Raw genomic sequence first — 22,882 nt, 5'->3', positions numbered from 1 at the left:
GGTGGTAGAGTTCTAGCTTTGAGAAAGTCCAAGGACAGTGCTCAGGCCCTGAGCTCAAGCCTAGGACTGGCAAAAAAAAAAAAAAAAAAAAAAAAAAAAAGATGCAGGCTGGAAGCATCTATTAAAAAAAAAAAAGTGGTCTATATTGTTCCTAGAAATAAGTACTATTGTTTATATCTTTCATATGAGCTCAACTGTTCTTTTGGCATGAAAGGGTAATGTTAAAGCATGGTTGCTTTTTTATTTTTTAGATTATATTTGCTATATATATTCCAGGCTGGTGTTCAACTTGCTCTGTAGGCTAGGTAGTCTTGAGCATGAGAGTCTTCCTGCTTCCGCCTCTGTGTTCTGGGATTACAGGTTTGTGCTGTCAAGTCTGGCTAGCAAGGTTGGTCTGAAATAATGTCTTCAAAGCACCGTGCAGACCCACTGCTAGGTCAAAAGGTCTTGGGCCACGTGCCATGCTCCAAAAGCTTCCCTGTCGGGGCTGCACTCTGGTTCCTCTGGCCTGCCAGCATCTGTGACTCTGGTTCAGCACTGCTGTCTCTGGGAACAACATCTTCTGAGGACCACGTGGCGTGGACTCTGTGGCGGCTCAGGCTATGTGAAGAGGGCTGTCTTCACGTGGCTGTGAAAAATACTTGATCTCAAGTTCATTTTTCTGGTAACTATCCAGTGGTTTTCCTTTTAAAACTGAGCATTCTTGGGGCCAGAAGTTTGGCCTAGTGGTAGAGTGCTTGCCTAGCATGCCCAAAGACCCAGGTTCGATTCCTTGTTACCACATCCATAGAAAAAGCCGGAAGTGGTGCTGTGGCTCAAGTGGTAGAGCTCTAGCCTTGAGAAAGTCCAAGGACAGTGCTAAGACCCTGAGTTCAAGCCCCAGGACTGGCAAAAACAGAACAAACAAAAAACCCTGAGTATTCTCATCACTGAAAATTTCTGTGTAGTTTGATGCCAGCCTTCTGTGATTACTTGGAGCTATTTAGATTAATAATTGTAGGTTTTTAAATTTCACAAAGCTTGTGCCTGCAATCCTAGCTACTCAGGAGTCTGACTTCTAAGCATTGCTGTTCAAAGCTGGCATGGGCAGGAGTTTGTGACATCCTTCTTTTTTTAATTGTTGGAGTGGATATAGAGGGGTTACAGTTCCATTCTTCAGGTAGTGGGTACATTACTTCTTCTTCTTTTTTTTTTTTTTGCCAGTCTTGGGCTTGGGCTCAGGGCCTGAGCACTGTCCTTGGGCTTTCTCAAGGCTAGGGCTCTACCACTTGAGCCTCAGCACCACTTCTGGTGGTGTGGTACTGAGAAATTGAACTTGGGTCTTCATGCATGCTAGGCAAGCACTCTACAACGAGGCCAAACTCCTGGCCATACTTCTTGAACATTGATACTCCTTCTCATGCTTTTCCCACTTCCCCTCCTCCACCCCCTTCCAATCATCTTGTTTCCCCTTTCCTATTTCAAATAAACAAACGTATGCACAATATACCAGGTACAAGTTTGTGAGATTCTTATCTCCAATTAACCACCAAAAATCCAGAAGTGGAACTGTGGCTCAAGAGGTAGAGTGCTGTCCTTGAGCACAGAAAGTTTACGGATAGTGCCCAAGCCCTGAGTTCAAGCCCCAATATCAGTGGAAAAAAAAATCACTTTCTAGCTACATCCTAGGGGTTACTAGAGCCAGATGTGCCTTTGAGGGTGTCATAGGCTGTGAATTGCTGAGTGCTTCCCATACCCATGTGGGAAATCTGTGTCTTGGCCAGAGTAAGCACCGTGGACTGTTGTCACCAACTGGCTTCCAGCTTAGGATTGCTTCTTTAGTGGTAGTGCTTCACTGCTGCATAATGCAAAGTGAATCCATCAACCTTAAGTGTGTAACTCCGTCAGTGCCGTGTGCGTGTATGGTAGGGTCAGAAAAAGCTTGCATCTCCCCCTGAGTCCCCCTCCCGGATGCGTTGGCATGCCTATGGCTCTGATTTTGGCCCTGCTGGAACATACTGTGAGTGGGGCTCATGTACTCAATACCTTGCACCCATGCTGTGTTTGCAGTTTGTTATTTTTGTAACTTATTTATATCCTTCTATTGATGTCAAGTTTTGTTTATATGACCATGAACAAGTTTTAAAATAACTCTGAGAAATGGGCACTATAAATTCTGTGTTTTGGATGATGGACCTGAAGCTTAGACAAGGCACTTGCATGCATAGCTTCTATACAGTGAGAAGTGTTCCATGCTAGCTCTTGTGATCCAAGGCCCATATGCTTTGTCAGAATCCAGCGAGATGTGCTAAGCCTGGTATTTAATGTTTAAAAATGAACTGTAGATTCTTGCTATGGTTTGGAAGATGTTTTGTCTCCTAGTTGTTTATGTCCTGGAAGCTTGGTCCCGGGGTGAAGCTCAGTGACAGTGCTCACCCAAGGCGATAAGGCCCTAGAATCAATCCCCAGCATCAATGAGCTAAATCAGTCTGTTTGCTTTATAAAGTACTGAGTGAGACTCGGGGATATCTATCATAGTAGCACAAAAAGGACTAAGGAAATCATAAAAGGTCGATCTCCTGGGCTTGGAGTGTGGCCCAGTGGTAGAGTGCTTGCTTAGCATGCACAAAGCCCTGAGTTCGACTCCTTGGTACCACATACCCAGAAAAAGCCGGAGGTGAGGCTATGGCTCCAATGGTAGAGCACTAACTTTGAGAGCTCTCAAGGACGTGCCGAGGCCCTGGGTTCAAGCCCCAGGACTGGCCAAAAAAGAAAAAGGCCAATCTTCTTTATCAGGTTTGTGTTTTTTCTGTGTTCAGGGTGTCCTCAGCCTTTTCTCAGTGTGTCCATGCACGCAGGTGGCACTGAGTTGAGTTTCCTCTCTGTGTGTAGAAGGCCATGTGGGGGCCACTTCAGACTTGGAGATGGTGTGCAACCAGGCCAGGACTTCACTGCACTCAGATGAGCACCCTGGGAACTCTGTGACCGGCAAGGTAGGTCTCTGCCCTGCACATGCCCACCTTTTCCCTTGGGGCCCTGCCTGCTGCCCTACTTGCTGAAGCTTTGAGAAAGTTGCCCGCATGTGACATCCACCATGTAAGTCGTGGGTCGCTGAGCTGAGCACCACTGCTTCCAGTTGCCATCTCTTCTGATGTCCCTGTCTCTGTTCTTTTGAAGTCCAAGAGAAGTGTGATTGTTTCAGACACCCCTTCTGCGGTCTTTCACTACTCGGACCAGGCTTGGGAGGAGCCTGGTGCCAGCAGGAGGACAGAGTCCATCTTCAGAGCTGCCAGGAAGGACCTCCTCACCCTGATGAAGCTGGACGTGCGTATGCAGGCTCCGAGTGGACGTGGCAGCTGGCTTTGGCCTTTCTTCCTTTGGTGCCGTGTCCCAGGCATGGAGGGCCAGGCTGTAAAGGGGGCCTCAAGGGGTCTTGTTGCCCATGGACCCTTCACTTGGTGCTTCCTGACAAGTCCATGACGTGTGCCATGGTCTCTTCTCACCCCAGGATCACAGTGGCAGGGAGTCATGCTTGGAGACCTCCCTTTGGCCAAGGCCTGTGTCTGTTGGCATCACTTGAGGACTGTCTTCCTCACGTGTCTGTCTCTTTATGTGGAAGACAGGAAAACATATCTGTGTCCATTTTAATAAGTATTCCTGAAACGACCTTGAGGGAAGCCTCGAAACCCACTGTGCATCCCCCACTCAGGCCCCCTCAGAGGCGGCCTCTGCCGTGTACCCAGCTGTGTCTCTACATGCCCTGGTTGACCTCGCCTATCCCTAGACTCTGTGGGAAGAGTGTGGGTGGTTTCCTCTGAGCGACTGCCGCAGGTGTGGCTTATGACTACACAGTGACCCGTCCTTGTCATCCCCGCTTATCCCTGTCTGGTGTGCCATGATGAGCATACCAAGCTCTGCTCCATCACCACCTACGGCTTTGTGCATGGCTTGTCTAGCTCAGGGCCACTTGATCAGGTTTCGTGACACCTTGGTAGATGTGCCCAGTCAGCACTTTCAGTTTGTCTGCTCTTAGTATGTGCTCTGGGCATGAATGCCACTTCATGGGGGTATTTATAGCCTGCTTCTTTTAGTTACTAGTAGGTAGTGTACAGAGGGGTTACAATTGCACAAGTCAGGTTATGAGTACAAAGCCCCTTGTTATTGTTACATCTTCCTTCTACCCCGTCTCCCCCTCTTGTCCCTCCCTTTGAGTTGTATAGTTCAATATTTACATAGCATAGATATGTAGATTGAATATTTTGCCTGTCTTGGAGTTTGAACTCAGAGTCTAGGCACTGTCCTTGAACTTTCTCAAGACTAGCGCTCTACCACTTGAGCCATAGCACAACTTTTGGCTTTTTTTTGTGTATGAGGTACCAAGGAATCAAACCCAGGGCTCCGTGCATGCTAGGCAAGCACTCTACCACTAGGCCACACTCTTGGCCTGGCTTTCTATATTTTCTAGACTACAGTTCCTTCTTGTGTGTTGTCTGCTCTAGGACTTGTCTTCTGCATGATATCTGGGGACAGAGGTTCCACAATAAAATAGTGGAAGTTATCTTTTCCTGCGCCCCATTTATGTAATACTTCCTTCTCTGATATCATAAAGATTTTTCTATGTTGATGAAAGCTTTATTATTCTTTCTGCCTTCCTAGGGCTTTTATTTGGTTGGGTAGGTTGTTCATGGGCCTTGAACTCTGGGTCTGGGCGTTGTCCCTGAGCTCTTTGGCTCAAGGCTACCTCCCTACCCTTGAGCTACAGTGCCACTTCTGGTTTCCTGGTGGTTAATTGGAAGATAGAAGCTCACAGTGGGCAGGGAGTTTGGCCTAGTGGTAGATGCATGAAGACCTGGGTTCGATTCCTTGGTATCACATATAGAAAAAAGCTGGAAGTGGAGCTGAGGCTCAAGTGGTAGAGCTCTAGCCTTGAGAAAGTTCAAGGACAGTGCTCAGGCCCTGAGCTCAAGCCCAGGACTGGCAAAAGAAAAGAAAAGAAAAGAAAAGAAAAGAAAGGTTTCACGGTCTTTAGTACCCGAGCTGGCTTTGAACCGTGAGCCTCAGGTCTCAGCCTCCTGAGTAGCTAGGATTACAGACATGAGCCACCATGCCTGACTCTTCCTAGGTTTTAATGATGATAGAATTAATTTTTATGTGTGTTCATTTTTTCTTGGCAGAGCCCTGCCAGGCCTCGGCCCTGCCTCCTTCTTGGGCCCATCCTTCTCTCTTTTTCTCTGTGTCTCTGTCATGATCCCAGTCTATCTCAAACTCCCTTTCTGTTCCCTTCACTACCTGCTTCTGTGCCTCAGTGGTAAACTCTGGAGGGTGGGGATGGGGAGGGATTCTACAGAAAGGGAAAACATCTCAGAGCACCTGCTCCTCTCAGGGCCTTTATTTCCTGAGCCCTCAGTTCAGAAGCATCTATCTCCTTAACCCTTCTCCCCTCCCCCCACAGTGTTTTGGTCACCTGTGCTGTGGCTTGGCATGAATTCTGACTCATTCAGTCTCTGGTCAAAGTTGAGGGATAAAGGGAGGAAATAAAACCTAGGTACTTCTCCCTATCCTGTTGTCCTTGTCCCTGTCTCCTAGTTCACCTGCTGAGTGTGAGGTTCTATACTGGGATTTGGGCTCCTAAGGGACTTGGACTTGCTAGGCAAGTACTCTACTGCTTATGCTAGGCTTGAGCAAAGGACGCTCAGGGACAGTGCCCAGGCCCTGAGTTCGAGTCCCTAGGACCAGCAGACAACAACAGCAACAACAACAAAAAACCTTTTTGTTGTAGGACCCATCTCTGTTGGATGGCCGGGTGACATTTCTCCATGTCCCTGCAGGCACAGTAGTGTCAAAACAGGGAGACCAGGTGAGCAGAGGGTCCAGGGACTGGTCAGCGCTGGCATGGGGAGTGAGGCAGCGGTTCTAGCAGTGAGCTGCTGCAACTCTGGCACCATCTCAGAGACCCTTGTCCTCAGCATCCCTGTGCCTGGCTGTGTAGCCACCCCATGCTTATGCTTGTTACACTAACCCTCTTTCTGGAACCTGAAGGATTAGACTAGAATGAACAGGTTTGTGAAGAGTCCCACAGTGGAGCACAAAGAAGTAGGGGTTAGACCCCGAATGGTTTTCTGGGACACATGTGTTGATATTTGGCCAAAATATGTGATGTGTGAAGAATGGTAGATGTGTAGATGAGCCAAGCTTTGGCTCATGTTCAGGGCAGATTCATCAGGCTGTAAGCTCTGGGTGTACTGGCTTCACCACAGGGTTTGAGGAGAGAGGCCATATCCTCACTTCTGTAGGAAAATTGGAGCAGTAAGTGGGAAGACAAAGGGAGGGAAAATGCATGTATTTGACCTAAAAGTAAGTTTCCTGTGACGGATGAGTAACCATCCGTAAGTATTGCTGAACTAAATTATAAGCCAATAGAACTTGTCAGCACTGATGGCTGACACTTGTAATCCTAGCAACTCGGGAGGCTAAGACGTGAGGAACTGGAGCACTAGCGAGTCCTTGAGCAGAAATCTTAGGGACGGGCTGGGAGTTTGGCCTAGTGGTAGAGTAACTGCCTAGCATGCACGAAGACCCAGGTTCAATTCCTCAGTACCACCTACATAGAAAAAGCTGGAAATGGTGCTGTGGCTCAAGTGGTAGAGTTCTACCCTTGAGAAAGACCAAGGACAGTGCTCAGATCCTGTGTTCAAGCCCCAGGACTGGCAAAAAAAAAAAAAAAAAAAAAAAAAAAAAACCTCAGGGAACAGTATCCAGACCCTGAGTTCAAGACGTACAACCCAGGCACTGGCCCTGAGCTTCTTTTCTTCAAGGCTAGCACTCTACCACTAGCCGTACCTACCACCATGACCAGCCTTTTCTGTGTATATGGTACTGAGGAATTGAACCCAGGGCTTCATGTGTGCTAGGCAAGAACTCTACCACTAAGCCACATTCCCAGCCCCCAAGGCTTCTTATGTCCACAGATGATGCAAAGAAGCAACAGGCATAGAAGCGGCTGCTTGCATTATTTTTTAGCATGATAGGGCTTTGCAGGAATTCAGTAGGTTAAATATCTTGGGCCCTGAGTCCAGGGCCAATACGAAATCCCAGGCCACATCTGATGCATCTCCTTAAGGCCAGGCTACCTTTTATTTTTGTCAGGACGTAAACATCTTATTTGTGGTCTCCGGGCTGCTACATGTATACCAACAGAAGATTGACAGCCAGGAGGACACCTGCCTGTTCCTCACCCATCCGGGAGAAATGGTAGGCCAGCTGGCAGTGCTCACTGGAGAGCCCCTCATGTTTACTATCAGAGCCAACAAGGACTGCAGCTTCCTGTCTATCTCCAAAGCCCACTTCTATGAGTGAGTCCTGCCCTTCCATCCTCTCACCCACTGAGGTACCAGGGACACTTTCTGTGCAGCTGTTGTCTTGCTTACTCAGCTATCCCCTATCTCCTCTGTCTCTGAGGACTCTGAGGACAGGGCCCGCTGCTTGCTTTCCTGGGCCCTTTGAGTTCCTGTTACGTTTAATGGCTATACGCATTAGTGCCATGACAGTAAGTCAGGGCTTCCGTCTGATCCATAGATATCTGCTGTGTACTCTTTTCTCCTTGGGTATGTAGTTCTAACCCATCTGTATGTGTCTGTGGGTTCACGTGCTGGAATAGGACAGCCAGGGAGTTGTGCTCTTTAGCCTGCTTATGCTCAGGAGACCCATTCTTTTTTTTTTTGTGCCAGTCCTGGGCTTGAGCTCAGGGCCTGAGCACTGTCCTTGGACTTTCTCAAGGCTAGAGCTCTACCACTTAAGCTTAGGCACCACTTCCAGCTTTTTTTTTTTCTATATACGTGGTACCGAGGAATTGAACCCGGGTCTTTGTGCATGCTAGGCAAGCACTCTACCACTAGGCCAAACTCCCGGCCCCCATTCTTTTTTTAATATATTTTTATTGTAATTAATAGAAGGCTTGCATTATATTCACCAGATAGAAGGTGCATTATTTTTTTTTAATTAGTAAAAGGGTTACATGATATTTGCCAGATAGAAGGTGCATTAATTCAAATACATTGATACCCTTTCACATGTCTTGGTACCCATTTCCCTCCCCCCCGAAGGTGCATTATTTAACAAACATTCCTATCCCTTCTCATTTTTTTGTCCCCATTTCCCTCCCCCACTCCTTCCCCTCATCTAGTTCTCCCCCTTTCCCTATTCAAATAAACAAATAAACATATATACAGTATACCAGATAACAAGGTAAGATACTGTAACAATATGAGAATAACCAAGGGATAACAAAGGAGATGAGAAATAACATAGTACATTAAGAACAACAATCACACAGTATATGGCTCAGGTGACCCATTCTGTGTGTGTGTGTGTGTGTGTGTGTGTGTGTGTGTGTGTGTGTGTGTGTGTGTACTGGGGTTTAAACTCAGGGCTTTGTGTTCTCACTTAACTTTTTGTGCTCAAGGCTGGCACTGTTACTCAAGTCATATATCTACTTCCAGCTTTTTTTTGCCAGTTGTGGGGCTTGAACTCTGGACCTGAGCACTGTCCTTGGACTTTCTCACTTGAGCCACAGCACCATTTCTGGCTTTTTTCTATGTATGTGGTACTGAGGAATCAAACCCGGGTCTTCATGCGTGCTAGGCAAGCGCTCTAGCACTAGGCCAAACCCCTGGACCTACTTCCAGCTTTTTAGTGATTAATTGGAGATAAGAGTCTGATGGAGGGGCCGGGAGTTTGGCCTAGTGGTTAAAGTGCTTGCCTAGCATGCATGAAGACCCGGGTTCGATTCCTCGGTACCACGTATAGAAAAAAGCCGGAAGTGGTGCTGAGGCTCAAGTGGTAGAGCTCTAGCCTTGAGAAAGTCCAAGGACAGTGCTCAGGCCCTGAGCTCAAGCCCAGGACTGGCAAAAAAAAAAAAAAAAAGAGTCTGATGGACTTTTCTGCCCAGGCTGCCTTTGAACTGTGCTTCTCAGATCTCATCCTCCTGAGCAGCTAGAATTATAGGTGTGAGCCACCAGTGTCTAGCCAGGAGACCAGGTATTCTTTGGGCTTGAACTGGGGGTCTGGTCGCTGTCTTTGGGCTTTTTTTTTTTTTTTTGCTCAAGGCTAGCCCTGTGCTACTTGAGCCACAGCTTCACTTCTGACTTTTGGGTGGGTAATTGGAGATAAGTGTCTCCTGGACTTTCTTGCCTGGGGTGGCTCCAGACCATGGTCCTCAGATCTCAGCCTCACAAGTACTAAACCATCTGCACTCAACTCACAGCAACCTTATTTTTTTAAATTTATTTCTTTTGCCAGTACCAGGCCTTGAACTCGGGCCTAGGCATTGTCCTTGAGCTTTCTCAAGGCTAGAGCTCTACCACTTGAGCCACAGTACCATTTCTGGCTTTTTTTTCTATGTATGTGGTACCGAGGAATCAAATCCGGGTCTTCATGCATGCTAGGCAAGCACTCTACCGCTAGGTTAAACTCCCGGCCCCTCACAGCAACCTTTTTATATGTCTTTTTGGAAGGCTTCTGTCTCTCTTGTCCAGATGCCCGGTATGATCACTGAGTTCTTATGGCAGAGGGTCAGAATGTTGGGAGCTGTTAGGGGCCTCCAGAGACTGAAGTACAGTAGTTTAGTCTCAGCCAAGACACATCCAGAACAGGGGTTCCAGTTGTCCAGAAGGTGGCAGCCTCAGCCAAACAATACCACACCACCCGCTCTCTGCTTTGCACTCCATCAAGGTCAGGGTGGGGGGCTGGGGCAGAGGGGATGGGCAGGGCTTTGGCACAGTGGAGCAGGGCTCCCTGCCTGGTTTCTCTCCAAGAACGGCCCTTAGGCCTCTGGCTTGACACCCTGATGTATTTAGTATTCAGTGTGCTGGGAAAAGTCACTTTACAGATGTTTTAGAAAAGTGGAAATCTGCTATGTCCTTTCACTAGCAAGGGGTTCCCAGGGTAGAGCTGGGTTTGTCTGTCTTCTACACTATGTGGATATGCCAGTCCCAGAGGTTCAGAACATGGTCTTGGCCTGCTTCCCCACCAACCTCTGTTCCCTGCCCATCTACACAGGGGAGCGACTCAAACAGGACAACTGGTGGCTCATGCATATAATTCTAGCTATTCAGGAGACTGAGATCTCAGTCCAAAGCCAGCCTGGCAAACAAATCTAGGGGACCCTTATCTCCAATAAACCTGCAGAAAGCTAGAACAAGAGGCATGGCTCAAGTGATAGAGCACCAGTCAAGAGCAAAACCCTTTGAGAATGTGAGGTCCTACATTCAAGCCTTACTTCAAATCAGTGTACATGAAGGGAAGAAAGGAAATGAGGGAGGGAAGGAAGGAGACAGAGAGAGAGGGAGAAAAGGAAAGAAGAAAAAAACAAAAGGAAGAAAGAAAAAAAGAAAAGGAAGCAGGCAAGAAAGAAACTGCCGGGCCCTGGTGGCTCACGCCTGTGATCCTAGCTCCTCTGGAGGCTGAGATCTGAGGACTGCAGTTCAAAGATAGTTCAGGGCCAGGAGTTTGGCCTAGTGGTAGAGTGCTTGCCTAGCATGCATGAAAATCCGGGTTCAATTTTTTTTTGTTGTTATCACATACATAGAAAAAGCTAGAAGTGGTAGAGCTCTCGCCTTGAGAAAGCCCGAGGACAGTGCTTAGGCACTGAGTTCAAGCTGCCTGACTGGCAAAACAAAAAAACTAGTTTAGGCAGAAAAGTCTGTGAGACTCTTATCTCAAATAAGCTGCTCAGAAAAAGGTAGAAATAGTGCTGTGGCTTAAGTAGTAGAGCACGACCTTTGAGTGAAAAAGCTCAGGGACAACGCTGATGACTGACCAAAAAGAAAGAAAGATGTTCACTGTGGTTGTTCAGGCCCACAGCCTTCCTTTCCCTTTCTAACACTCACTTGGCTTCCTGTAGCCTGATTCTCCTGATTCTTCTATGCCTGTGTGCAGGTGAGTCCTGTCTGTGTGTGTGTGCATACGTATGCCTGGTGTGAGACCTGTGACATGGACAGGTCCTAGCCTGCAGACATCATTCATCCAACTCTGGGGACACAAGTCTGAATTTTCCTTCTCACAAGCCACCACTATCCAGCTGCTGTCTTGCTGTTGCACTGGGCTGGTGAAGGGGTTCCTGCCGTTCAGTACATGGGTAGAATTCTGATTTCCTGGGTTTTAGCAAATGACAGCTCTATTTTATTGCTCAGCCCTGGTTCTTCTTGCCCAGTGCAAATTAACAGCAGCCCAAGAGCTGAAGTCTACCCCCTGAACTGCTAGGGTGCCCCTGCGCTTGCCCTCTGAGTGAGGACCTCAAGCCTCCCTAGGGCGGCACCTGCACCCTGCAGATTCAAAGCCCTTTGAACCATGTTAGCTAGAGCTCTACCACTTGAACTACAGCACCACTTCCGGCTTTTCCCGTGTATGTGGTACTGAGGAATTGAACCCAGGTCTTCCTGCATGCTAGGCGAGCACTCTACTACTAGGCCAAACTCCCAGCCCCCACCCACGTTTAGTCCCCGTGATACTGAGTCCTAGTGACCCTGGTGGAGCTCAAGTCAGGAGAGGGAAGTGACTCGAGAACATCTTCCAGGATCATGCGGAAACAGCCAGCAGTGGTCCTGGGTGTGGCACATACGGTGGTGAAGAGAATGTCGTCCTTTGTGAGGCAGATAGACTTTGCTCTGGACTGGATGGAAGTGGAGGCTGGGCGTGCCATATACAGGTGAGGTCCAGAGGTGTGCATTGTGCAAAACACCTTCAGGTAAGCTGTGGAGAGAGAGGTCCAGAAGGCCTGCCCTTGTGCAGTGGAGAGAGAGGTCCACAGGCTGGCAGATTTCTCCTCCTCTGTAAATGTCCCTGTGTCCTGACTTAGAGTGGTACAGCTGAAAGCCACATTGCCCTCCTGTGGAGATGGTATGCCAGATGGACTTTTTTCTCTCTCTAGGTACCCATGGAAATGCCCTGAGTATCTTGAGTTCTGTGCAAAACTGTATATATGCAAAGTACATTTTCATAGGCATCTCTATGTCAATATACATGAGTCCATACCATCCTTTCAAAGGACTCAAGAGCCCATTAGAATGCCCTTTAGAAGGCGCTGATATATGAGGTTTTTCCTGCCACATAGCTGGACCTCTCATAGCCAGCTTCACATCAGTAATCATGGTGTTTACATTTTAAACTAAGAAAAAAATTTAAAAACTTGCCAGGAGCTGGTGGCTTACCCCTATAATCCTAGCTACTCAGGAGGGTAAGATCTGAGGATCACAGTTCAAAGCCAGCCAGGGCATGAAAGTCCATGAGACTCTTATCTCCAATGAACCATCAGAAAACCAGAAGAGTGGAGTGGTACTCTTGAGTTGAAGAGCTCAGGGACAATGCCCAGGTCCAGAGTTCAAGCCCTATGACAGACCAAAAACAAAACAATTATTTAAACTTATTTAAGGCTAATTGCCCATCCATGTATGCTTGTGAAGACATTTTTAAATAAAAACACCTATGCTTTTCAAAACCAAATAATTTTACTGAGAAGACTACATTTTTTTTTTTTTTTTGCCAGTCCTGGGCTTGAGCTCAGGGCCTGAGCACTGTCCTTGGACTTTCTCAAGGTTAGAGCTCTACCACTTGAGCCTCAGCACCACTTCCAGCTCTTTTCTATGTATGTGGTACCAAGGAATCGAACCCGGGCCTTCGTGCATGCTAGGCAAGCACTTTAACCACTAGGCCAAACTCCCGGCCCCTGAGAAGACTACATTTTGAAAGTTTAAGTTTTGTATCTTAGGGGCTTGGGTGGCTGTTGGGGAGAGTGAAGGCCGGGAGACTGAGGACCTCTGTGTCTCTGCAGGCAAGGGGACAAATCAGACTGCACATACATTGTCCTCAGCGGCCGACTGCGCTCTGTGATCCGCAAGGATGATGGGAAGAAACGCCTGGCGGGGGAGTATGGCCGGGGAGACCTCATCGGTGTGGTAGGTCCTGGGCCCTCCTTTCTGTGTTCTGGAACTGGCCTGGTTGAACACTGGGACTGGATGAGGATGGGTTCCCGAAAAGACCCAAGGGTGGGAGATGACTCATCAAGCTAGTCGACTCAGGGCCCCAGGTTTGGCTCTCTGGGAACAGATCTGGAATGGATTCTGGATGTCTTCTGGAGAGTCCAGGGTGCTAGTTCCTGGTAGTTCTGGGTGCTAGTGACTACCGGCTACTCTGCTGGAGCAGAGAGGGGAGGTGGTGGCCAGAGTGGCCTTCCACAGAGTGGTCTCCAGTGTGGAAGCTGACAGTGGCTGCAGATTCCCAAGTCTGCTTGGTGGGGTCCATCCCTCAGACCTGAGCTGCGGTGGACTGGTCCCAAGATGCCACTGTGAACACTGAGCTCTACAGGAGGATTCGTGGGAGTGCTTTTTGCTGTTTGTTTGTTTTGAAACAAATCTTCAGTTTACCTGCAGAAATTCAGTGGATAGTAATTTCAGTTAACTTGTAAATCACCTTGTGAGTTGAAATGTGTCAAACTAAATCTTTGTTTAAAAAAAAAAAAGACTAGTTTAGGACCAGGAGTTTGGCCTAGTGGTAGAGTGCTTGCTGAGCACACTTGATTCCTCGGTTCCACATACATAGAAAAAGCTGGAAGTGGTGCTGTGGCTCAAGGGGTAGAGCACTAGCCTTGAGAAAGCCCAAGGACAGTGCTCAGGCCCTGAGTTCAAGCCCAGGACTTGTTTAATTATGGGCTAACTACGGTGGGCTTGAATTAGAAAAATGAAGATTCAGACATCAGTCTTTTTTCCTCAGGTGGAGACCTTGACCCACCAGGCCAGGGCAACCACAGTGCATGCTGTCCGAGACTCAGAACTGGCCAAGCTTCCCACAGGAGCCCTGACATCCATCAAGCGCAGGTACCCACAGGTACGCATGGCTCAGAACCCTGGATCCTACTGTTCCCCTGGGTCAGAGGGCTATCCTGTCAAGTTTCGATGAACAGAGCCTAGAGTAGGTGAGATTGTATGAGGAAAGAGACACACCAGGGAGTTTTCTCCTGTGTGCAGGCGCATGGCATGTGGCTGACAGGTAGCAGTGCAGAGGTAATGTCACAAGGTCAGCTGCATCGCTGGTTGTCCTTCTGGCTGGTGAATACTGTGGGTATCACAAGATAGGAAAGAACCCACCCTTGATGATTTGGAGGCCCGGCTGGGGCTGTTGGTGAAGGGATCGGATGGCTGGAAACTGCAGATCTGTGATTCATTCCAGAACAAAAGGAGAGGTGGGGGTGATATGACCCCATGTTTCCAGGGCCTTCTTCAGGGCACTGTGCCCCGTCAGAGCCTAGGCACCTCACTTCTTTACTCTTTGAGGCTTGCCCTCAGCGGGCACTCCTGCTCTGGTGGCTCAGATCTCCATCTCTGAGAGACCCCTGGGATGCCCCAGCCATCACGGTGGTTGCTGTGAGAGCCAGCAGGACGTGTGAGGCTTTGGTGTACTGTGTATTGGTCATGGTCACAAGGCCATTCTATTTTTGTGCTTCTGGCCTTCTTCTTCAGGGATTTGAATTTGGGCCAGCACTCTTTCCACTGAGCTATGACTCTAGCCCTGCTTTGCTTTAGTTATTTTTCTGATGGAGTCTTGGGTTTTTTTTTTGTCTGTGATGAGCTTCATATCTCAGTTTTCCCATCTATGTCCTTCTGTATAGCTTGAATTACAGGCACATTCCATCACAATCAGATTATTTGTTGAGGTCAGATCTTGCTAACTTTTTGGCCCAAGCTGGCCTTGAACCACAATCCTTTTAATTGCTGGTGCTTAATGGCTGGGATTATAGGTATGAGTCACCTCGCCTGGTCTCAGAATATCTTACTAGCTGGCTTTTTTTTTTTTTTTTTTTTTTTTTGTCAGTCACGGGGCTTAAACTCAGCCTGGGTGCTGTCCCTGAGCTCTTTAGCCCAAGGCTCCTTCCCTATCACTGGAGCTACAAAGCCACTTTTGTTTTTCTAGTGGTTGATTGGACATATGAGTCTCACAGACTTTAGTGCCTGGTCTGGCCTTAAACTGAGATCCTCAGATCTCAGCCTCCCGAGTAGCTAGGATTGCAGGCATGAGCCACCACTCCTGGTAGTTATAACCATTTTATCTAATTAAGAATTAATTTTTAGGGCTGGGAGTTTGGCCTAGTGGTTAAAGTGCTTGCCTAGCATGAGCAAAGACCCGGGTTCGATTCCTTGGTACCACATATATACAAAAAAGCTGGAAGTGGTGCTGAAGCTCAAGTGGTAGAGCTCTAGCCTTGAGAAAGTCCAAGGACAGTGCTCAGGCCCTGAGCTCAAGCCCAGGACTGGCAAAAAAAAAAAAAGAATTAATTTTTACCTGTAATCTTTGCTACTCAGGAGGCTGAGATCTGAGGATCACAGTTCAAAGCCAGCCCAGGCAGGAAAGTTCCTGAGACTGTTGTCTCCAGTTAACCAACAAAAAGCTAGAAGTGGAACAATGAGTCAAAGCTAGCTTTGAGCATCCAAGGTGAGGGACAGTGCCCAGGCCATGAGTACAAACCTTAGGACCAGCATGCATGCACGCGTGCACACACACACACACACACACACACACACACACACACCCCATGTTCCAGGACATGGAAACAGTGGGGGATGAGGCATGGAGGAAGGAAGGGTGAGCAAATGCAGTAATTGCATCTAATGTGCATTGTGAAAATCTGATCTGTGTAACTCGAGGGTGAGGGTGGACGGGAGAATGAAGGAAGGGTGAAGGAAGGGGAGACACTGGTCAAGAAGCCTTTACTCATAACCTGACCTGTGGAACTGTAACCCATTCGTACAACTGTATAATAATGATGTCAACAGCAGAGTAAAGTACATGGTGTGGGGTTTCTTTCTGCCCCAAGGTGGTGACGCGCTTGATTCATCTCTTGGGCGAGAAGATCCTTGGCAGCCTCCAGCAGGGATCTGCTGCAGGTGAGCTGGGCCCTGCCTGGGACCGCTGTGCTCGCCCTCACTCTCGCCTGGGGGGCATCGCCTCTCCTGCTCACTCCAGCTGCTTCCCAAACCAGAGCCCTGCCTGGCCCGGAAGGGAGGAGAAAGGGCAGAGATGTGACGACCTTTGGAGTGACATGAAGTGCTGTACTGTGAACTTCAGAAGGGCCCCAAAGCTCTCACCAGGGGAAGCTGTAAGCAGAGTGGGGTGAGGGGAGTGCTGTGATTTTGGGCGGTGCAAAGAGAATTTCACTAAGGTATGTCTCATTGTAGGCAGCCTTGATGGAAGTTCTACTACATATGAAACGAAATGCAACGTGCCTTACTCCCCGCCCTTTTTTTAAATCAGCTCTGGGGCTTGAACTCAGAGCCTGGGCACTGTTCTTGGGCACCTGCACCACAGCACCACTTCCGGCTTTTTTCTGTGTATTTGGTACTGAGGAATGGAAGCCAGTGCTTCAAGCACTCCATCACAAGGCCACGCCCCAGACTGCCACGTCTCATTTTCTGGTAATTAATTGGAGATGAGAGTCTCACAGACTCTCCTGCGAAGGCTGGCTGTGAACTGGATCCTTAGATCTCAACCTTCTGAGTGGCCAGGATTACAAGTGTGAGCCCGGTTTCCCTCTCACTTTTTGCCATAATGAATTAAATGTTCTGTGCACATTCTGCACTCCATGGACTCAGCTCTCCCCTGCCTGGGTGCCCGGCCTGGAACGCCCTCCACCCATGCTGGGCCCTGTTCAGTGCAGCCTCCTTGACTTCCCATTGTATCTGGTTGCTCTCAGCTCTCATGCTTTACTTCATTTCCTACCAATTGTCCTTTACTAACTCACTTGTGGTCTGTCCCAACCCAGGCGGGGCAGGGCAGAGATCTTTGTTGTTGTTGTTGATGTTAGTCCTGGGGCTTGACCTCAGGACCTGGGCACTGGTTCCTGAGCTGTTTTGCTCAAGGCTACTACTCTACCAACTTTTTTTTTTTTTTTGCCAGTCCTAGGAATTGAACTCAGGGACTGAGTTGGGCTTTTTCCTCAAGGCTAGCACTCTGCCTCTTGAGCCATACCACCACTTACAGCTTTTTCTATGTATGTGGTACCAAGGAATTGAACCTAGGTCTCTGTGCATGCTAGGCAAGCACTCTACTGTTAGGTCAAACTTCTGGCCCACACTCTACTAATTTGAGCCAAAGTCCCACTTCTGGTTTTTGAGTGGTTAATTGCAGATAAGTTTCAGTGGAACTTTTCTGACCAGTTGGCTTCAAACCATAATCCTCAGGTCTCAGTCTTCTGGGTGGCTAGGATTATAGGCATGAGTCACGGGTACCCTGCCCCAGGGTTCTTTGTTTTCACAGCTGTAACTCATGCACAGTAAGATGTGCCGATTGGAGACATGCTGCTGCTGGCTTGTGTTTGGCTCTCAGCACACTTGGTCATTTGAATATCATAACCCCACTCAAAGCCATGGTTTAGCAGGCAGCAAAGGGTTGTTTGTGTGCCCATGGCAGGACGTTAAGATGACCTTATCTTGAGTTGATCAATCTGCAAGGCCATATTCTGAGGCTCAGAATAAATATAAATTTTGAGGGGGACACTATTGAACATACACTGTGTCTTAAAGTGAGTTCTCATAGGAGCCATCCCTGGGTGATATTTTGGTCATGTCATAACAATCTTTACCTTTTAGCTTACCTGTCTGGACCATTTACATCTAATGTAATAATTCTGTTAGGGTTTGGATCTGACATTTTTTCTCTTTTTATAAAGAATATTACTGTTGCTGGGCGCTGGTAGCTCATGCTTGTAATCTTAGCTACTCAAGAGACTGAGATCTGAGGATCTTGGTTCAAAGCCAGCCCAGGCACAAAAGAACGTGACACTCTTATCTCCAATTAACCTGTAGAAAATGGGAAGTGGGGCTTGGTACTGCTCCTACTCTTTGAGCCTCAGCCCCACTTCCCATTGAACCTCCATCCTCAGACCTCAGCCTCCTGAGTAGCTGGGATTGCAGGTATGAGCCCCCATGCCCAGCTTGTCCCCCCCCCCACCATGGTCCTGGGCCTTGGCCTGGTTAGTGGCCTAGATAGCACTCCTACCACTTGAGCCACACTTCTGCTTCCAGTTTTTGGTGTTAGTTAGAGATAAAAGTCTCATGGACTTTTCCTGCCTGGGGTGGATTTGAACTGTCATCCTCATATATCCGTCACCTGAGTAGCTAGGATTACAGGTGTGAACCACCAGAGCCCAGCTTCCATGTTTTTCAATTTGCATTCTTTCTCCTCTTCTAGAATGAAATGATCTGGGGGAACTATTCATTTTTATTTTTTCTTTCAGTCCTGGAGCTTGAACTCTAGGCCTGGGCATAGTCCCTGAGCTCTTCAGCTCAAGGCTACTTCCCTACCCCTTGAGCCAACAGCGCCACTTCCGGTTTTCTACTGGTTAATTGGGAGATAAGTGTCTCACAGTTTTTAGGGCCTGGGCTGGCTTTGAACCTTGGTCTTCAGATCTCAGCCTCCCGAGTAGCTGGGATTACAAGCGTGAGCCACCACGCCTGGCTCAACTATTCATTTTTTTTATATCTTTGTCTCTCTGATGTTCAGATAGAATAGTTTCTTTGATAAGTCTTCATATCACTTCCTCTTTCTGTCATCCTGATTTCTGATATGAGGCCCTATATAGACAGGTGGGTTTTTTTTGTTGTTGTTATTGTTGTTGTTGTTTTGCCAGTCCTGGGGCTTGAACTCAGAGCCCAAGCATTGTCCTTGGACATTTTCTGCTCAAGGCTAGCGCTCTGCCACCTGAGCCACAGCCCCACTACCAGTTTTTTCTGGTTTGTGGTACCGAGGAATGGAACCCCAGCCTTTGTGCATGCTAGGTGAACACTCTATCACTAAGCTACGTTCCCCGGCCCCAGAGAGTGTTTTTGTTTGTTTGTTTGTTTATTTGTTTTGGAGACAAAGTCTCACTGTGTAGGCCAGACTGGCCTGGAATGCATTATGGGTATAGGCTGGCCTTACCCTGGCTTCCTTCTACCTCAGAGTGCTGCGATTTGCAGGTGTGTGACATTTCATCCAGGCTCTACAAAGCTTTTTATTTCAGTTATTGTATTTTGGCTCTCTATGTTTTCTAAGACTATGTGGACATATTTGTTTCTGGAGTATCTATTGTTGCCGGTTAAAATAGTTGCTTTTGTTTGTTTCAAATAATTCTAACATCTTTGCATGTCATTTTGTCTGTTGACTTTCCTCATGCCTTGCTTTTAGGACATCTGACAAGGTAGGCTCTGTCTTGCTGTTTGGATGTTACATTCCTATTTTCATCGCTTTCTGCAGGCTGCTGTTGTGCTCATATTTTCAGCTCATGTCATAGTCCATTCAGCTGGCAAGGCGCTGTGCTTCCCAGACCCATCCTGAAAACTGCCTGATATTCTGTACCATCTCCAGTTCCCAGAGCCCAAGTAGGGATTCTGGGTAGTTCCTACTGGGACCAGGGTAGCACAAGCACATCTGAAGAATTCCTTTCTCAACCTTCTTCCTCCACTGGTTGATGCAGGGCATAGACCGTAGGTAGGTAGATAGAGGTAGGTAGGAGCTAGCTGTTGGCTGGTGCTTGCTCATAGCCAGTGAGTCTCCCTGGAGAAAGACCCCATAGAAAGGGGGTGTTGTTTCTTTTTGTGAAGCAGAGTGGGTCCTAACTTGAGCCTGCAGGCTCAGAGCCAGGTGCCTTGCTGGAACCTGGCCACACCCAGCATCTCATAGCTTGTGACAGCCAGATAAGATGTTCTTTTTCCATCTTTTTTGGGCAAGAGCCAGACTTCACATGTGCCCTGCTGAGGGACTAAGAAAGAGCTCAGCAGTAAGCCCCTTCCCTGTGGTTCTACTAAAGTGGAAGGTTCTAACATCTGAGCCTGAGAAAGATGAAAGGAAGGGGATTTCTCCAAGGAGGAGCAAGAGTACATTGGGGTGGGAAGGAGAAAAAGAAAATAGAGGAGGAGGAGGAGGAAGAGGAGGAAGGGGCCAAGGAGGGAGGAAGGGGAAATAGTGGGGAGGGAAAGATACAGACCTACTGTTGGGTCTGGGGTGGTGATACTCACCTCGTTCTGCTTTGGCCCTTTCCTTTCCTTTCCGTAGGAAAAATACTGGAATCTAAACTCAGAATTTTTTTTTCTTTTGCAATACTAGGGTTTGAGCTGGTAGACTTGTTCTTTCTTTTTTTTCTTTTTTTTTTTTTGTTGGTCATAGACCTTGGACTCTGGGCCTTGGCACTGTCCCTGAGCTCTTCAGCTCAAGGCTATCTCCCTACCCCCTGAGCCACAGCACTACTACTGATTTTCTAGGAGTTAATTTGAGATAAGAGTCTCACGGTCTTTAGTGCCTGGGCTGGCTTTGAACTGAGATTCTCAGGCCTCAGCCTCCTGAGTAGCTAGGATTACAGGAGTGAGCCACTGATGTCTGGGATGGATTGCTGTCTCTTGAGTAGCTAGGAATGTAAATGTGACCCACCCAACCCAGCCATAAGTGTTTTCTTTTCAGTATATAGAGCTGTGTTTTACCCCATTTTTTTTTTTGCCAGTCCTGTGCTTGAGCTCAGGGCCTGAGCACTGTCCTTGGACTTTCTCAAGGCTAGAGCTCTACCACTTGAGCCTCAGCACCACTTCCGGCTTTTTTCTATATATGTGGTACCGAGGAATCGAACCCGGGTCTTCATGCATGCTAGACAAGCATTTAACCACTAGGCCAAACTCCCGGCCCCTGTTTTACCCCTTTTTGATAGATATGTGATCATTTATTTAATCATTCCCCCCACCTTTTTAGACATCTAAAATTACAGTGCTGCAGAGTGTCTTTCCGAGACAGTGGGCCTGTGTCTGCAGTGACTGCCTGGCTAAGCTCAAGGGTATGGGAGGTGCAGTCCAGGGGACATCCTGGTGTGGGGCGGGTGGAGGTGCTGCTGCGGGCTACAGTTTGGCTTTGTTCTTGTCTGGATCAAGGTATTGATCCACAGACAAAGAACAAAGTGGCCACGTTTATTCTAAGTTCTCCTATCTGTTCTCTGAATCTTCAAGCTCCGGAGATCAAGACTAGTTTATTTCCAGGGCATGCAGTCCTGGTGTGGAATCTTGGAGAGGAATGTCCAGGAAGAGGCCAGGGCATTATTGGCCACTTGAGACCAAGGACAGACCCTGGTCTCTCTGGTTGGTGCCATATGTCATCTGGAGAAACAGGGAGGCCATCTTGGCTGTGGTCCAGCCTTTTGGACAGATTCTTTGCCTTATATTCTGCAGGTCACCAGCTTGGGCTCCACACAGTGGGCAGCAAGTGGGACTCAGGAAACGCAGCCAGCAACCTGTCCACGGTGGCAGCAATGCCCGTGTCCGAGGACGTGCCCCTCACTGCCTTTGCCTTGGAGCTGCAGCATGCCCTCAGTGCCATTGGTAAGCCTACACCATCTCATGCCCTGGAACTGTTTATCCAGCCCCGAGAGTGAGAGCTGGCCTTCATGCTGGGACAGACCTGCAGAGGAGGAGGGCTGTGCTCTAATACCCTCTACACCAGCAAGTCCTCAGGTTGTAAGGTCTGCTTAGGCACGTTGGTGTGGAAGCCTGTGATGTGCCAGCCTCCCCAGATGTGCCCTTAGGGTGGAGGAGTGCTCAGGAGATGCCTGTAGGTCCCTCAGCCCAGACCCTTTCTCCTGAAGACCATTGCTGTCCCTCAGCCCAGAACCAATAGACCCTGTCTGAGTTTTAAGACTTCTGGGGGGGGGGTATTTCAGAGATGGTCAGAGATGCAGTTGGCTTTTTGGGGGAAGGTCCTGTTGTTTGGGGTTGGTGGCTTGTATAGTAAAGGGGTGAGGATGAGTCCCCTCCCTGGACAAGCTCCTAAGGAGCTCCCTAGCCCCTAAGTCCTGTGTGGAGTCAAGGGCTGTCTCTCTGTCCAGCAACAAGAAGCACATTTCTAACAGATGTTAAAAATGTTTTAAGAACAAAAAATACAAATTCTAATACTTTATAAGTTTTCATGTAATTGTGACTGACTGTAATGATACATAGTAATTCAATTCTTTTGGTTTTTTTTTTTTTTTTTTTTTTGCCAGTCCAGTGCTTGAGCTCAGGGCCTGAGCACTGTCCTTGGACTTTCTCAAGGCTGGAGCTCTACCACTTGAGCCTCAGCACCACTTCCGGCTTTTTTCTATATGTGGTACCAAGGAATTGAACCTGGGTCTTCATGCATGCTAGGCAAGCACTTTAACCACTAGGCCAAACTCCAGGCCCTAGGTTTTGTTTTTTGGGTTTTTTTTTATTGTAATTAGTAAAAGGGTTACATGATATTTGCCAGATAGAAAGTGCATTAATTCACATACATTGATACCCTTTCACATGTCTTGGTACCCATTTTCCTCCCCTCCCCACACCCCTCACCCCCTAGGTTTTGTTTTTATAATCTGTTTTTAACTTATTTATTTATTTTTGCCAGTCCTGGGGCTTGAAGTTAGGGCTTGGTCACTGTCCTTGAGCTTTCTCAAGACTAATGGTATACCATTTAAGCCACAGCACCACTTCTGGCCTTTTCTGTTTATGTGGTACTGAGGAATTGAACCCAGGGCTTTGTGCATGCTAGGCAAGTACTCTGTTTGTGGTAGGTTTATATAGAAAGTCTTAGAATTGTCTCTCTAAAATGGTCTGAAAATGAATGTAGTGAGTGTTGTGTATGGAATACATTGTGACAGGAGTGCATACTTCAATACCATGAAAAATACTCCGTAACTGGCACAAACAATTATAGAAAACCTTAAACACATGCCAGGCACAGTGGCTCATGCCTGTAATTCTAGCTACTCAGGAGATTCAAAGCCAGCTGGGGCACAAAAGGACCTGAGATGCTTATCTCCAGTTAACCTCTAGAAAACGGGAAGTGGGGCTTGGCTCAAGGGTAGGACGGTAGCCTTGAGCTGAAGGGA

General features: G+C 47.9%; 1 protein-coding gene across 1 annotated transcript in view; it reads left to right on the top strand.

Annotated features, from left to right (window-relative positions):
• Positions 1 to 22,882, top strand: part of Pnpla7 (patatin like domain 7, lysophospholipase) — a 65,282-nt gene that overhangs the window by 18,566 nt on the left and 23,834 nt on the right. Inside the window, exons 12-20 of the mRNA XM_090331033.1 lie at positions 2,872 to 2,972; positions 3,157 to 3,303; positions 5,759 to 5,836; positions 7,126 to 7,331; positions 11,552 to 11,683; positions 12,806 to 12,929; positions 13,744 to 13,857; positions 15,842 to 15,911; positions 21,210 to 21,359. Coding sequence (XP_090187159.1) covers positions 2,872 to 2,972; positions 3,157 to 3,303; positions 5,759 to 5,836; positions 7,126 to 7,331; positions 11,552 to 11,683; positions 12,806 to 12,929; positions 13,744 to 13,857; positions 15,842 to 15,911; positions 21,210 to 21,359 — 1,122 coding nt within the window. The remainder of the gene's footprint in view (positions 1 to 2,871; positions 2,973 to 3,156; positions 3,304 to 5,758; positions 5,837 to 7,125; positions 7,332 to 11,551; positions 11,684 to 12,805; positions 12,930 to 13,743; positions 13,858 to 15,841; positions 15,912 to 21,209; positions 21,360 to 22,882) is intronic.

The sequence above is a fragment of the Megascapheus bottae genome, chromosome 3 (genome assembly GCF_031878675.1).
Source record: "Megascapheus bottae isolate mThoBot1 chromosome 3, mThoBot2.hap1, whole genome shotgun sequence".
In the NCBI taxonomy this organism is placed as follows: Eukaryota; Metazoa; Chordata; class Mammalia; order Rodentia; family Geomyidae; genus Megascapheus; species Megascapheus bottae.
The sequence above is the reverse complement of the archived record's forward strand: the minus strand, read 5'-3'. Positions and strand labels throughout refer to the sequence as shown.